Source organism: Chrysochloris asiatica, unplaced genomic scaffold, assembly GCF_000296735.1.
Source record: "Chrysochloris asiatica unplaced genomic scaffold, ChrAsi1.0 scaffold00011, whole genome shotgun sequence".
Taxonomy (NCBI): Eukaryota; Metazoa; Chordata; class Mammalia; order Afrosoricida; family Chrysochloridae; genus Chrysochloris; species Chrysochloris asiatica.
The window spans coordinates 1,301,181-1,316,590 of NW_006408529.1; the positions used below are offsets into that span (position 1 = coordinate 1,301,181).

At 36.9% G+C, this 15,410-nt stretch overlaps 1 protein-coding gene across 2 annotated transcripts in view; it reads right to left on the minus strand.

Moving 5' to 3' along the window:
- Nucleotides 1–15,410, minus strand: part of ASB5 (ankyrin repeat and SOCS box containing 5) — a 67,850-nt gene that overhangs the window by 28,241 nt on the left and 24,199 nt on the right. The window contains exon 1 of one of the 2 annotated variants that reach the window (XM_006834413.1): nucleotides 14,344–14,554. The exons of the other annotated variant lie outside the window; for it this stretch is intronic. Coding sequence (XP_006834476.1) covers nucleotides 14,344–14,380 — 37 coding nt within the window. The 5' untranslated portion in view covers nucleotides 14,381–14,554. Of the gene's footprint in view, nucleotides 1–14,343; nucleotides 14,555–15,410 lie in introns of those variants that run through there. 2 annotated transcript variants of the gene reach the window in all.

The following is a 15,410-nucleotide window of genomic DNA, read 5'->3' on the forward strand; positions in this document are numbered from 1 at the left end:
TAGAGTCCCCAGCCACTCCATATCTCCACATCATCATCTCTGCCTCCATTTCTGGTGTCATTGCTTCTCTGGGTAGGGTCCCGCACTCTGCTCTTCTCCCTTGATGGTCCCAGGGACCTCCGCTCCTGGACTGCTATGTTGTTCTTAGGTGCCATCATGTGGGTACCAACTCATAGCAACCATATTCACAGCAGAACAAAACACTGCCCGATCCTGCTATAGTCACCTTGTAAGTTGCTTTAAAAAGGGACTTGCAATGAACAAAAGTTTGTAAAATTCTATCATGTGATCTCCAGCATCATTTCTGTTAACAACTCTATAATCTCTAACTACCAATCCTTCTGCTGTTTTCAACTTTTGCATTCCAATCAATGCAACTTGATTGCACGTTTCATCAATTTCAGACTAAAGAGTTTGGTAGAATTCTTCAATTTCATCATCACAGGCTTACTAGTTGGTGCATAAATTTTAGTAGTAGTGGTATTAACTGGTCTTCCTTTTAGTTGTATGGCTGTTATCCTATCACAGAAAGCCTTATACTTCAAGACAGATCTTGAAATGTTCTTTTTGATGATTAATGGAAAGTCATTTCTTTTTAGCTTGTTGTTCCTGGCATAATAAATCATAGGAGTGTCTGATTCAAAGTGGCCAATTTTAGTCTGTTTCAGCTCCCTAATGCCAAGAATATTGATCTTTATGTGTTCCACTTCATTTCGATGACTTCCAGTTTTCCTAGACACATACTTCATACATGCTATTAATGGATAGTTGCAGTGGTTTCTTCCCATGTTGAGTTGTACCCCATTAGCAAAATGAAGGCCCTCAAAGGTTTGTTCTATTCATATCATTAAGGTCAACTCTTTAAGGAGTCAGCTTTTCCTCAGTCACATTTTGAGTGCCTTCCAACCTGAGAGGCTTATCTTCCAGCACTATGCCTTACAGTGTTTCACTGCTTTTATAAGGCTAGCCATTCAGAAGTGGTCTGCCTCTCCTTTTTCTTAGTCTGTCTTAGTCTGGAAGTTCTGCTGAAACTTGTCTACCATGGGTGACACTGCTGGTATTCAAAATAACTTCCAGCATCACAGTTGCACACAAATTACCACAGTAAAACAAACTGGTAGATGAATGGTAGAAGTTAACACTTGGTACTTGACAAATATCGCCCATATATATATTTTTTTACATCAATCTGTATCCCACCATCTCACATATATTAATTGAGATTGCCACATCTAAGCATCCCCAAACAACAGATCTTCAGATAGCCCATAAGGTGTCTTTTGGAGAATTTTTAAAAGTCACTCTTTCCTTATTAGGCAGACATGTCCTTCCCCCAACTCTACCATCTGTGGAGGCATGTCCTGGCTTGCAGAATACAGGAGAGATTTCCATGCCTAGTCTGCTCAACAGAGTCACCCAGAAAACACCTCTATGACTAAAAATTGAGTCTAAGGCTCAAATTTTAATAGATACCTATTGAATATGTGGTTGTTGTTGTTAGGTGCCATCGAGTTGGTACCAACTCATAGTGACCCTATACTCAGCAGAACAAATCACTGCCCGATCCTGGGCCAACCTCACTACTGTTGCCACACTTGAGTCCATCGATGCTGCCACTTGGTAAATCTATCTCTTTGGGTATCTTCCTCTTTTTCTCTGACCCTCCACCCTACCAACACTAGCCATTGTTGTTGTTGTTAAGTACCATCAAGTCAGTACCGATCCATAGCGACCTTATGAACAGCAGAAAGAAACACTGCCTGATCCTGGGCCAAGCTCACCACTGTTGCCATGCTTGAGTCCATCAATGCTGTCACTTGACTAATCCATCTTGTTGGGGGGTCTTCCTCTTTTTCCTTGAGCCTCCACCTTACCAAACATGATATCCTTCTCCAGTGACTGGTCCCTCCTGACAATATGGCCAAAGTATGAGACAGGAAGTTTGGCCATCCTGGCCTCCAAGGAGCACTCTGGCTGCACTTCTTCCAACACAGATTTGTTGGTTCTATGGGCATCCCATAGTACTTTCAATATTCTCCTCCAGCACCATAACTCAAATGCATCAATTCTTCTACAGTCTTCCTTATTCACTGTGCAACTTTCACATGCATATGAGGTTATTGAAAATACCATGGCTTGGGTCAGGTGAACATTAGTCCTCAAGCTGACATCTTTGCTCTTCAACACTTTAAAAAGGTCGTGTGCAGCAGATTTGCCTAATGCAATACATCATTTGATTTCCTGACTGCTCCTTCCATGAGTGTTGACAGCTGATCCAAGAAGTATGAAGTCCTTGACAACTTCAATCTTTTCTCCATTTATATGAATATTGTTTATTGGTCCACTGGTGAGGATTTTTGTTTTCTTGACGTTGAAAGGTAATCCATACCAAAGGCTGTGCTCTTTGATCTTCATCAGTAAATGTTTTAAGTTCTCTTCACTTTTAGCAAGCAAGGTTGTATCATCTGCATATCACAGGTTGTTAATGAATCTTCCTCCAACCCTGATGCCACATTTTTCTTCATAGAACCCAGCTTCTTGTATTATTTGCTCAGCATACAGTTTGAATAAGTATAGTGAAAGAATACAACCTTGTCGCACACCTTTTTTAATTTTAAACTATTCAGTATTCCCATGTTCTGTTTGAACAACTGCTTCTTGGTACAGGTACAGATTCCTCCTGAGCACAATTAAGTGTTCTGGAATACTCATACTTCGCAATGTTGTCCATAGCTTGTCATGATCCACACGATCAAAAGCCTTTGCGTAGTCAGTAAAGCACAGGTAAACATCTTTCTGATATTCTCTGCTTTCAGCCAAGATCCATCGGACATCAGTAATGATATCCCTCATTCCACAGCCTCTTTTGAATCTGGCTTGAGCCTCTGGAAGTTCTCTGTCAATGTATGATTGCAACCGTTTCTTTATTACCTTTAGCAAAACTTTACTCACATGAGATAGCAAAGAGATTGTTTGATGATTTCCTCATTCCCTTGGGTCACCTCTCTTTGGAATGGGTAAAAATATGGATCTCTTCCAATCAGTTGGCCAGATAGTTGTCTCCCAAATTTCTTAGCAGAGATAAGTGAGTGCCTCCTGTGCCACCTCACTTTCTTGAAAGATTTCTATTTTGATTCCATCAATTCCTGGGGCCTTGTTCTTTGCCAATTCCTTCCATGCACCTTGGACTTCCTCCTTCAGGATCATTGGGTCTTGATCATATACTACCTCTTGAAATGGTTGAACATAATAATTTCCTTTTGGTACAGTGATCATGTGTATTCCTTTCATCATCTCTTGATGCTTTCTGCATCATTCAATAATTTGCCCAGAGAATCTTTCAATAAAAGTCAAGGCTTGAATATTTTCTTCAGTTCCCCCAGCTTGAGAAATGCTGAGCGTGTTCTTCCTTTTTGGTTTTCTGACTCCAGATCTTTCCATATTTTGTTGCAATATTTGGCTTTATTTTCTCGAGCTGATCTTTGAAATTTTCTGTTCAGCTCTTGGACCTCCTCATTTCTTCCATTTGTTTTAGCATTTCTACACTGGGGAGCAAGTTTCAGTGTCTCTTATGACATCCATTTTGGCCTTTTCCTTCTTTCTTGTGTTCTTAATGATGTTTTGCTTTCTTCGTGTATGATGTTTTTTGTGTCATCCCACAACTCTTCTGGTCTTCAGTCTTTAGTGTTTAATGTATCAAGTCTGTTCTTCAGGTGAACTCTAAATTCAGGTGGGATATATTCAAGGTCCTATTTTGGCTCTCATGGACTTGTTTTCATTTTCTTCAGCTTCAATTTGAATTTGTATGAGCAATTGATGGTCTGTTCCACAGTCTGCCCCTGACCTTGTTTTGACTGATGATATGGAGCTTTTCCATTGTCTCTTTCTGTAGATGTAGTCAATTTGATTTCTATGTATTCCATCTGGTGAGGTCTATGTGTATAAGTTGTCTCTTATGCTGTCTAAAGAAGTTATTTGAAATGAACAAATCATTGGTTTTGCAGAATTCTATAATGCATTCTCCAGCATCATTTCTATCATCAAGGCCATATTTTCCAACAACTGATCCTCCTTCTTTGCTCCCAACCTTTGCATTCTAATCACCAATAAGGATCCATACATCTTGATTGCATGTTTGATCAATTTCAGATTGAAAAAGTTGGTAAAATTCTTCTATTTCATCCTCACTGGCTTTAGTGGTTGATGCATAAATTTGAATAATAGTGGTATTTACTGGACTTCCCTGTAGGTGCATGGATATTATCCTATCACAAACAAACCAATCTTACATTTGATTTAATTATCTGCATTATGGGCTAGATCTTCCTTTTTTCATTTATTTTCTTCTACTTCCTTCACATATTCCCTGTGTAAGTAAAACATGTCCACAAAAGAGCTAGTTTTCTTTCTTTTTTTCATATAATCTCCATTCCTGTGTTATTCTCTTTTAGTGTTGCAGAGTCATGTATTGAGGAATAGCTTTGGTTTTGTTCTCCTTTTAATCCCTACACTCTGTCCTTTGTAATTTCTTGCTTAAAGTGGCCCCCCTAGTGGAGCAAGTGATGAAACACTTGGCTACTAACCAGAATGTTGGCTTCTGTTAATCTACCCAAAAGATCACAGTCATTGAAAATCTTATGGGGTCTCCATGAGTTGAAATCAACATGTTTTTTTGGTCCTTTGCAATTACATGCTTGTAGGAAACAGTAGAAGATGCTTGAATATAGCTTCTCTCAAATGAAGTGAGCTCCTGTTCACTTAAGAGGAAGAACATTCAGGGGAAGTACATTGATGAAATGAGGAAAGGGAGAGAAAGAGAAAAAGGAATAAAGGGAAAGGAGGAAAAACATTGAGAGAGGAAAAGTAAAAGGTATTCAGAGAGGGATAGGGAGGCGCGAATACAGATGGGTTTTTCATTCTGGAAAAGGAATATTCTGGAAGTTTGCTAGTTCCAGTAATTGCAGAAAACTAGGTCCATGCCTTGGTCATGCTCCTGAAAGGAAGTAATATCCTAAAGAATGAGGCAGTCTTGTGTTGCCACCTTCAGCATAGAGTTTATCCCAAGATTGGAGTGGAGGTAATAGCATTTGTGGACTTTTTCAAAGTTTGAAATGGACTTGGTTAGTGAGTGTATGAACATGAAGCCAGTGGAAGGTCAACTAGTTATCTCTAATGGGCCAGCATTAAACTCCAACTTACAAACTAACTCTGACAGGGAGGATGGAAAGAGACACTATAAAAACGATTTATGTAATCCCCAGACATCTTGTGGATGGGAACTTGAAGCCAGATTTAACTTGGAAACTAGTGTATCATTTTTGAGCATGTCATTTTGTGAAGTAAGATTCTTTCCCAACAGAATAAAATGATTTCTCCTTGATCTACATCTGACCGAGAAACCCTCTGATACCTCCAAAAAAGTGCTCCTTCCTCCTGTTAACCCCAGGACCTTTGTGTGTAGTTAAGTTAGTACCTGTGTCCTCCCTCTGCTGCAAGTGCAGTTCTTTGAATCTTAAACCATTCTTAAATCAGATTTTCCTGCTTTCTCATAACATGACCACACTTATCCTCATAAAAACCCTGAGTCTGAGAGACTGTGTGTAGTTGAATAATGGAATTACAAGTAGGGGCTGTGGAAGAAGACATGCTTGCTTTGGGCATCTGACACTGTCCCATATTAGTAAATATCCTTAAATGGCTAAATCAGTATAGCAGTATCCTCAGCTATAAAATGGGACATAACATATCTAAGTTGTGGTAAGGATTAAATTAGTTCTGATGTGAAAAGTGTCTGGTACATACTATGTTCTTAATAAAGCCATTATTATTATTTACATTGTACTGAGGTTTGACGATAGTAAATGTTTTCAAAGGTATATTCCAGATATGGCCCAGGGTGCCACTTGAAGGGGAGCACCAATTTGAAGTTTCAATTAACCTGGTACAGCCCAATATCCTTACTCAAGTGTGATAACATGCAGAGGCATAGCAATGAAGGGCAGAAGGGAGCACTTTCTCCCAATCATGAGTCTGAGGGGGCTCTAGATGAAGTGTGGAATGACGAGATACCAAGGTGTCATAAATATGAAAGGTAGCAGACAAGGACAGGAGGACAACAGAGTTGAAGGCATTTTGCTGATGCATTGTTGTTATCAAGGGTTTATTTATCTGAATTGGGGAGGTGGGGCGGTGTTTGCAACTTAAAGATTGTTCCAGTCACCACCTTTACCTACAGTTCTGAATGGCTTGCCTCAAGTTACAACAGTGACTGGCAAACTCAGGAGGTAAACTTAATTGCTTTGAAAGTGCAAAGAACTTTTCTAATATAATATGCTCTCATCATCCCTAAAGTTTACAGTAGTTTACAGTATACAGTTGTTTGCCAGGTACCTACCAAGTTGATTCCAAATCATGGCCACATCATGTATGTACAGAGAAGACCTATACTCCAGAAGGTTTTCATGGCTGTGGCCTTAAGAAGCAGATTACTAGACCTTGCTTCCCAGATACCTTTGATGGGTTTGAACCATCAACCTTTCCATTGGCCATCAACCTTTACTGTTTGCACTACCTAAAAACTTCTATAGGTTATTAATACATAACTATGTTATATTGATGTTAAGTGCTATTGAATCAGTTCTGACTCATAGGGATCCTGTACAGGATTTTTGAGGAGTGGCTGGTAGGTTTGAACAACCGACCTTGTGGTCCAGTGCTTTCTCCTACAGTGCTACCCCAGGACTCCTGATATATAATAAGTACATAATAAATATCACAGGTACAATAGAATTAGCAGTGGACCGCAATGTCTGTTTGAACTGCAAGGTCAGGGGTTCAAACCTACCAGAAACCCTATGTAAGGTCACTGTGAGTCAGAACTGACTCGATGGCATTTAACAAAAAACAACAACAATTTATTAACTAAACAACTGAAGAGTTACCTCCTGAAAATTGACATGTTTGAGATGATGAAAATGGTGTTATTTTTTACATTTTCATATATTGATATCAATATTTGAAATAGTAGCAACAGTACAGCATTACTGAAACAATTGGTGTATTACCTGCCTGATTTTAACAGGGGTATATGAAATAGAGGAGTTCTTGTGTGGCGCTATAAGATATGCACTGGACTACTAACCACAAGGTTGGTGGTTCAAACCCACCAGCTGCTCCTATACTCTATACCGGGTCACTATGAGTCAGAACCAACTCCACAGCACTTAACAACAACAACAATATGAAACAAAACAATAAAGAAACTTAGATAAATAAAATATCACTAATAATGTAATTTTTAAAATATAACCATTGCCTAATTAGGTGTATATCCTTTCAGGTTTTTTGCTAAATACACATGCATTTTCAAATGAAGATGCAACCATGTTACTCATGTTCTTTTAAATCTGTTTGTTTTCATTCAATAATATTTCATGGTTTCACATCAAAATATAATTCTACATTATTTTAAATGACTACTTATAAAATAGTGGCTATATATGATAAACACTGGACTTCGAACCACAAGGTCTGTGATTCGAGCCCACCAGCCACTTCTTGGAAACCAGGAGCTTGAACAACCTGGTGTGGCACTGTAGAATAATGCACTGGACTGCAAGGTTGGCAATTCAAACTCATCAGCAGCTCCTCAGAAACCCTATACAGGGTTGTTATGGGCTGGAACTAATTCAAACAACACCAGTGATGTGGCAATGTAAGATAAGCACTGAACTGCTAACCCACCAGCTGCTCCTTAGAAATCCTTTGAGTTGGAACCTCCTTGATGGCATTTAACAACAGCAATATGATCAAATTACCTCTAGCAAGATTAGGTCTGTTTACGTTCTTATTCATAATGTTGGAAAAATTTGCAACAAAATTTGCTAAGACTTATTCTTTTTTGACAAGATATAGGGAAATTCTCTTTTATTCTATTTCAATATATTTAAACTTTTTCTAAAAAATTATCTAAATATATATATGCATGAAGTTAGGTTTTTAAAAACCTTTTTCAACTTCCTCTTGAGTTTATTTGCACTGAAGAAGTATGAGACTCACCCAGGTGAATAATTGAATTATTGTTTTTGTCTTTTATGTCATTTCCCCCAACCCCATTATTTTATTAATGTTGTTGTTACTAAGTGCGATGGAGTGGGTTCCAACTCATAATGACCCTGTATAAGGTTTCACAGAAATAGCTGGTAGGTTTGAATCACCAATCTTGTGGTTCAAAGTCCAGTGCTGATACTAAAACACCACATCAGGTGTCTATTTTGTTAAGTGCTGTTGAGTCGATTCTGACCCATAGTGACTCTGTATGGGTTTCTGAGGAGCAGCTGGTGAGCTTGAACCACCAAACTTGCTGTTCAAAGTGACTTTGAAGCCCAACACATTAACCCACAGTGCTATACCAGTGGTCAAATGTATATGTAGATAATTTATACATTATTTAAGGAATGAGGAGGTATTCTTTATTTCTATAATAATTGTCTGCATTCCTCCTAGACTCTTACTGCTTCACAGCATCTACCAGAGCTTCCATGTTTTAAAATTTTATAATCATTTATAAATAAATTCTTCAGACTACAACTATTTCATAGTACATAGTGTAATCCTTATGGTTTTATTGTGATTTTTATATCTGAATCTGAATTTCCACTATTTTAGTATATTGTTGCCAATACTGGTTTTCTACTAAATTTTATGCTAATATATAGGTTACTCTTTAAAAACATTTGTTTTTTCCCCCTGACACAGCTCCTCTTTGGAATTGTCCTAATTCTTCTTTATACTTCCATATTTTCCTATCATTAAGCTTAATGGCTTTGTGTCAAAGCACTTTAAGAAGGTTGTTCTGTTCATTACTTGAATCCACATTACTTCCATTCATTACTTGAATCCTGCCTAATGGTATAATTTAAACGATTTTTAATTTTCATATTTAATAGTCTATAAGCTATCTTTTCCAAGTAACTAGTAACATCTCTTTGTTGCCATACCAGTTTAGAAACACTCACTGAAATGACAAGGTAAACAAAAACCAAGTTTCAGAGTTTACCAGTCCATGTTTAACATACAGCCATAACGCGGTAGATGCAGTTCCCATACACAAAGAGATGAAAAGACAGGGCAGTTCTTTGCCAAGCTACACATTTACATTTCAGAATCTGCATTCTGGAAAGTTTAACGTTAGTATCAACATAAACAGGCCGATATCATTTATTTCAGGACACCAATAGATTTGAAATGACTGCTATACTAACCTTGACTGGTCAGAATAGCCCAGCTAGCCTTTCGTTTAGAAGAACATTCCTCTATACTCTCTAGCCTTCTTTTCATGAGGATGTGCTTAATGCAGTCCCCTTCAACAGCAATATCTGCAGACATAGTTTGATTGGGTTTCTGTCTGCGACAACCAGGTGCCTTAGGTGCAAGTGCTCTAGTCAGAAGAAATAACAGCGACTGGATTCCTAATTATGTTTTGCTTCCCTTCAGACTTTCACAAAGGTTCCTGCGCGCTAACAGGAGAATGGCCAGGACATTGAACCTTATTCAGAGACACTTGGAGCAGGGCTGGTAGGTGCAGGATGGGGGATGGGCGAGAACTGCAGAAGCATTTTCTATTTTTAAAGCGGAGACTCAGCTGTAGCTGGAAGTGTTTAACTATTTGCGTGATATAGAAAGTAAAAAATGTGCAAAATTGCTTTTGCTAGTCAATCAGAATAGAAATTAGCTCTGTCTTCCAAATAAGAAAGCCTATTTGAATTATTTACAGGTCAATCAAGTGTAAAATTGCTGGTTGAAAAGGAGCTACCGACAGAATGTTACAGCCTGAAAACTGGATTCTGTAGATCTGTAGCCTTCCTCCTTCATCCTCAGGAAAAAATATTGCATGTGCATTAGCCTCAGCTAGCTAGCTAGCTTGTGTTTTCCTCTTGTAAGAATCTAAGTTTAGAATTGGCTACAGTACAAAAATCAGAGTCCTCCTATTTATATATAGGCACAACTCATGATTGGGATTTTTTATGGAGGTCATTTCTTGCCTAAAATAGGTCAGCAGTCAATGTAAGTACAGCTGAAAGTTTTCACCCTAAAAGGCACACGAAAAGGTAACTAGAGAGAGGAAAACCAAGCATGTGCTTGAAATTTTTTTTTTTTTTGCATGTGATATTGAATGTGGTACGCTGCCCATGGCTGAGTCAAGAGCAGTGACTGAGCCATTTCACTAAGCCTAGGATAAATTGAGCTGGTGATTATGTTACATGACATTAACATATTGAGAAATGTTGATGAAAAATGATGGTAGATTTTTCTTTATTAATTTTCTTAATAACTGGGTTTTAGACTGTATCTTCTACTGGTATGTACAGGGGAAAGAATGATAGAGATGTTGACTTAATATAAAAAGCTGAGTAAGAGGAAAAACATTTCATGAGCAAACTTATTTTCCATGCACTACCCTGTTAATATCCACTGCCAATGTCTACTCAAAGTTATCACTAACAAAAATACCGAGAATATCTTTTTCTTATCTTGAATTAAATTCTAATCCCACAAACTGGTTGAGTGACCTGGGGCAAGCAGTTTAGTGTTTCTTCAGTTTCCTTCTCTATAAAATGAGGTGACTGGATAAGATAATTCTTTCTTATTCTGATATTCTTTCACCTAGATTTTGTGAAAATCTAGGCATGAACATTAGGCATAAATGAACATTAGGCATAAAATGTTACTATAGAAGAGGTCAAACATTCTCAGTAAAATGGCAGTTCAGAACTAACTCAGTCTAGGTAATAAATATGGGTAACACTTTCTCAGGTGAAGTTAGAAAAGACTATTATATTCAATCTAATATAATTTATAAATCTTTGTCATTAATGCCCATGGGTACAAATTAGGGCTCTTTGTCCCCTAGCTTTTACCCATAGGCAGAATGTGATGTTCTATAAAAATTCCTTGTTGTTGTTGTGGAGTCGGTTCCTACTCATAGCGACCCTGTATAGGGTTTCCAAGGCTATAAATCTTTATGGGAGCAGAAAGCCTCATCTTTCTCCCACGGATCAGCTGGTAGTTTCGAACCGCTGACCTTGCAGTTCGCAGCCCGATTTGTAACCACTACGCTACCAGAGCTCCTTAAAAATACCTTAGCAAAAGTAAATACTAATCTGTTATTAAAAGAATTCTCAATCTAAAATTTATGACTTTTGGTATTGCATTTTTCTTATGTTAATGCAAAATAAATCTAGTATACTTTATTGTAAGTATTGGGACAATTGTCATTGTCAAAACTATTTACTATAATTATGTTTATATGTCTATCTCCCTCACCATGTTGTACACTCAGATTTCAGGAACTAAGTACATAAATCTGTTATTTCACAGATCTACTGCTGTACCACTTAAATTGTAAACACTCAAGGGGCGGGGGAAGGTAGTTTTTAGAGTAATTTGAATATGTAACCTCAAGAAAGTCTTCAGTAAGGTTTTCCATACATAGTACTTGCTGATAATTGTGAAAGTCCAATGCAGAGTAGAATGAAAGAAGCCATTGAATTTCACCATAACTTTACATCTAAAATGTAGAATGCCCTGCCCAAAATGTGTAGTACTTTACTTAATCAGGTAGACTAATGAACAAAAATAATAATAAATATTTTATTACAAAAATTATGATGTGGATCAAAAAGTGAAATTTAAGTGTAATGCAAGGGAATTGTAGAAAAATGTCACTGTATTTAATGGCCTAGTAAAGAAATAAGGACTAAAAAGTTAAATAGATTTTGTATGTTCCTTATGTTGTTGTTAAATTCAAAAATACCATTTGGCTCCTATGAGTAAGCAGAAATTATGAAGCAAATTAGTATTGGATAAAACACAGAGGAATACAATAAAATTCTATTTTGTAGTAGATGATGGGGTGTCCTGGAGTGGCGCTCATTATGTTGTTGTTAAGTTTCAACTCAGAGTGACCCTGTATTGGGTTTCTAAGGAGCAACTGGTGGGTTTGAACTCTCAAACTTGTTATTAGTAGTCCAGTGCTTATCCTATACCAGGAGTCCTCTTGCTTAGTATATAAAGGTTTAAATGTATGTATAATTACATGAATAAGAATACATAGTCAAGTGAATATGTGTGAGCTAGAACAATTTTCCTGCTAGTTGTATCCTTTTGTTGTTGTTAAGTGCTATCTTGTCTGTTCTGACTCATAGCAACCCTGTGTAAGGTTTCCAAGACTTTAAATCTGCAAGGTAGCAGAAAGCCTCATCTTTCTCCCTTAGGTCTCGGGTGGTACAAATGGTTTATGAGCTCACAGCTATTCCCAGGAATCCACCCAGAGGGACCACAGAAGAAAAACCTGATGATCTCATTCCCAAAAGATCAGCTACGAAAACCCTATGAAGCACTGTTCTACTCTAACTCACACGGGGTTTCCACGAGTCAGAATCTGGTTTTAAACGGAAATTTTTAGATAGACAAAAGAATCTAAAAATATCTAATTCTAATCTAAAATAATCTATATAAAGTAATCTTGTATTTTAGATAAATAAGTGAATTGAATAAATTCAAAATACCATTTGGCTCCTATGAGTAAGCAGAAATTATGAAGCAAATTAGTATTAGATAAAACACAGAGGAATACAATACAATTCTATTTTGTAGTAGATAATGGGGCGCCGTGGTGTGGCGCTGTAGAACAAGCATTAGACTGCTAACCTAAAGGTCCGTGGTTCAAATCTACCAGCTGCTCTTCAGAAACCCTATACAAAGTCACTATGAGTTGAGACCAATTCGACAGCCCTTTACAACAACAACAACGTGTCTGAGGTGTGCTGGAGGCACTGTAGAATAAGTACTGGACTGCTTACCAAAAGGTTGACAGTTCCAACCCATGGTCTGCTCCTCAGAGAAAGATTAGGATTTCTGTTTCCATGAACATTTTCAGCTTCAAAAAGCCTCTACAGGGTCTCTATGAGTTCTAACTGACTTGATGGCACACAAACACAACAAAGTGTCTACAAAAACAGGAACTTCTGTTTGGTCTGGTCGTCAGTCCTCAGAGAGAAACTGAAATGAATGCTGAGAAAGTTTCAAAGCAGAACACAGTAAATCATCAAAGAAATGGAGGCACATCTATAAGAGAGGAATCTTAACACTTAACAGAATTCGACATGATTGTGCAAGGTATGGTTATCAGTGAATACACTTGTTCAATAAATCCTGAAAAACTAGAAAGTTGGATCACCTTCTGTAAATTTTAAAGTTAAATTTGTGACACAAATGAAAACCCTTTGTTTATAAAACCAATGACAGACCTAGAGAGCACATTGCTTCTAAGGAGTGGTATAATCTGAAAATATGAGACACTCTAGAAATATTAAGATATACGAATGAATAAGTGATACACAGAGAAAGATTTTTGAGAGTACATCCCTGAAATTTTAGGGCTTATGTCATAAGCAATTGTTTCTTCATTTCAGATAAAGAAGATCAAGATACATATACTTCTGCTTGAATCCAGATTTATACTTTCCTTATTTTTTACTGGTGGATATTTCCAACATATATGCATACCCATCACCCCATTTCATCAAATGTCTATTTATGGCTGGCTTGGGTTTATCTATAACTCAGCATCTAATTCCCTGTCCTCATTGCTAAGATTATTTTAAAGTAAATTTCAGGTAGTATTTCATTTCTTACATAAATATTGCAGTGTGTATCTAAAATATGAGAATTCTTTGTAAACATAATTACAATATCATCATCACACAAATCCAATAATTCCATGACATCATTAAATACAGGTTATGAATTTTTATTTTCTTCTATAATGATACTTGGAGTTCTGGTGTGGCGTCATAGGATAAGCACTGTCAAGTCAATTCCGACTCAGCAACACTGTGTAGATTTTGGAGGAGTGGTGTGTAGGTTTGAACTGTGGTTCAAACTGACCATGCAGTCCAATGCTTATCCTACAACACCATAACAAGACTCCAACAACAATCTTAAGTTGTTGTTGTTAAGTGCTGTTGAATTGATTGTGACCCATAGCAACCCTGTATAGAGTTTCCAAGGAGCAGCTGATGAGCTTGAACCACCGACCTGGCAGTTCAGACAACTTTGCAGTCTGATGCATTAGCCCACAGAGCCACACCAGGACTCCAATAGTGTTATCTAAATTGATAGGTATCATTAAAATATTTAAAATTAGTATCCTTAATAAAAAGAATGTTTGTTTTCCTGGTGCAAATTAACAAGAGTTTACAGTATATGTGAATATACACAATGTATCAATGTAAGCATTCACCTGAAATCACCATAAAGACATGTTAGATTCTCTTCTACCTGTTAGTTCCAAATTTCCACCATTGCAAAGTCGCATCTGGAATAGGCCATAATTCACATCTTGGAGACTGCCCTGGCTTTGGTTTCTTTACATGGCCAAGCTTAATATAACTGTTGAGAAGCATCTTTGAACCCCATTCTTGCCCTATTTTATTTTTATTCTGTTTTATTCAAGCGTAAGTTTCTATATCTACTGGCCTAATGATGGTGAATGAGGACAGATGCAGTCTGAGGAGGGCAAGCCTGACTAGAAAACATAAGCATCTTGGGAAGACTAGAGCAATTGTTATCCAATAGTTAACCCTTGTCTCAAGGGTCATTCATTTCTTCTATAAAGGTTGCTGGGAAACCTACAGTGACATCTTGTGGTATATGATATCTCCTCTCTTAGTTGGAATTGAGTAGTTAGGAAAGGCCCAGGGTCTGAAAAACTCATAATTAGAGAAAATATAGTTAAGATCATTACAAAACTACACATATGGGAGCAATGCCTAAGTACTGGTAAAGTATATTTTATTAACATGTATGAGTATGAAAGGCTTTAAGTATAAATGTTATATAAAAATGTCTTCTATTTTGCAAAATTTAATTGATATGATTTTTAAAAGTACTTATAAGAACATTTTAAAATCCACTTAAATTACATTTTAAATAATATTATGTGGCATATAAAAAGATTTTTGTTGTAGATCCCAAATCCAAATGTTAAAGGGTACAGAAATACTTTGCCAACAATAAAAAAGCTAATCATTCTTTAGTTACTACTTAAGAAATCTTTGTATAATATCCTATTTTTTGATTTTCAGTAGTATTGAAAGTCAAAAGTTTTTAAAATTTTTAAAATAATTTATAATGTTAAAAAAGTTATGTCTCTGAATTTATAATATTTTCAACTGTACCGAATAATGAAAATGATTTTTAAAAGACTCAAATCATTCCTACATGTAGAAAGAAAAATTTAAAAACATAATTTTAATTCAAAATGCCTAAATGCTTAAAACTTGAGGGACTACCATAAATTCAAACTACTGAACTATATTTGCAGTTGCTTAATGAATAAACATAGC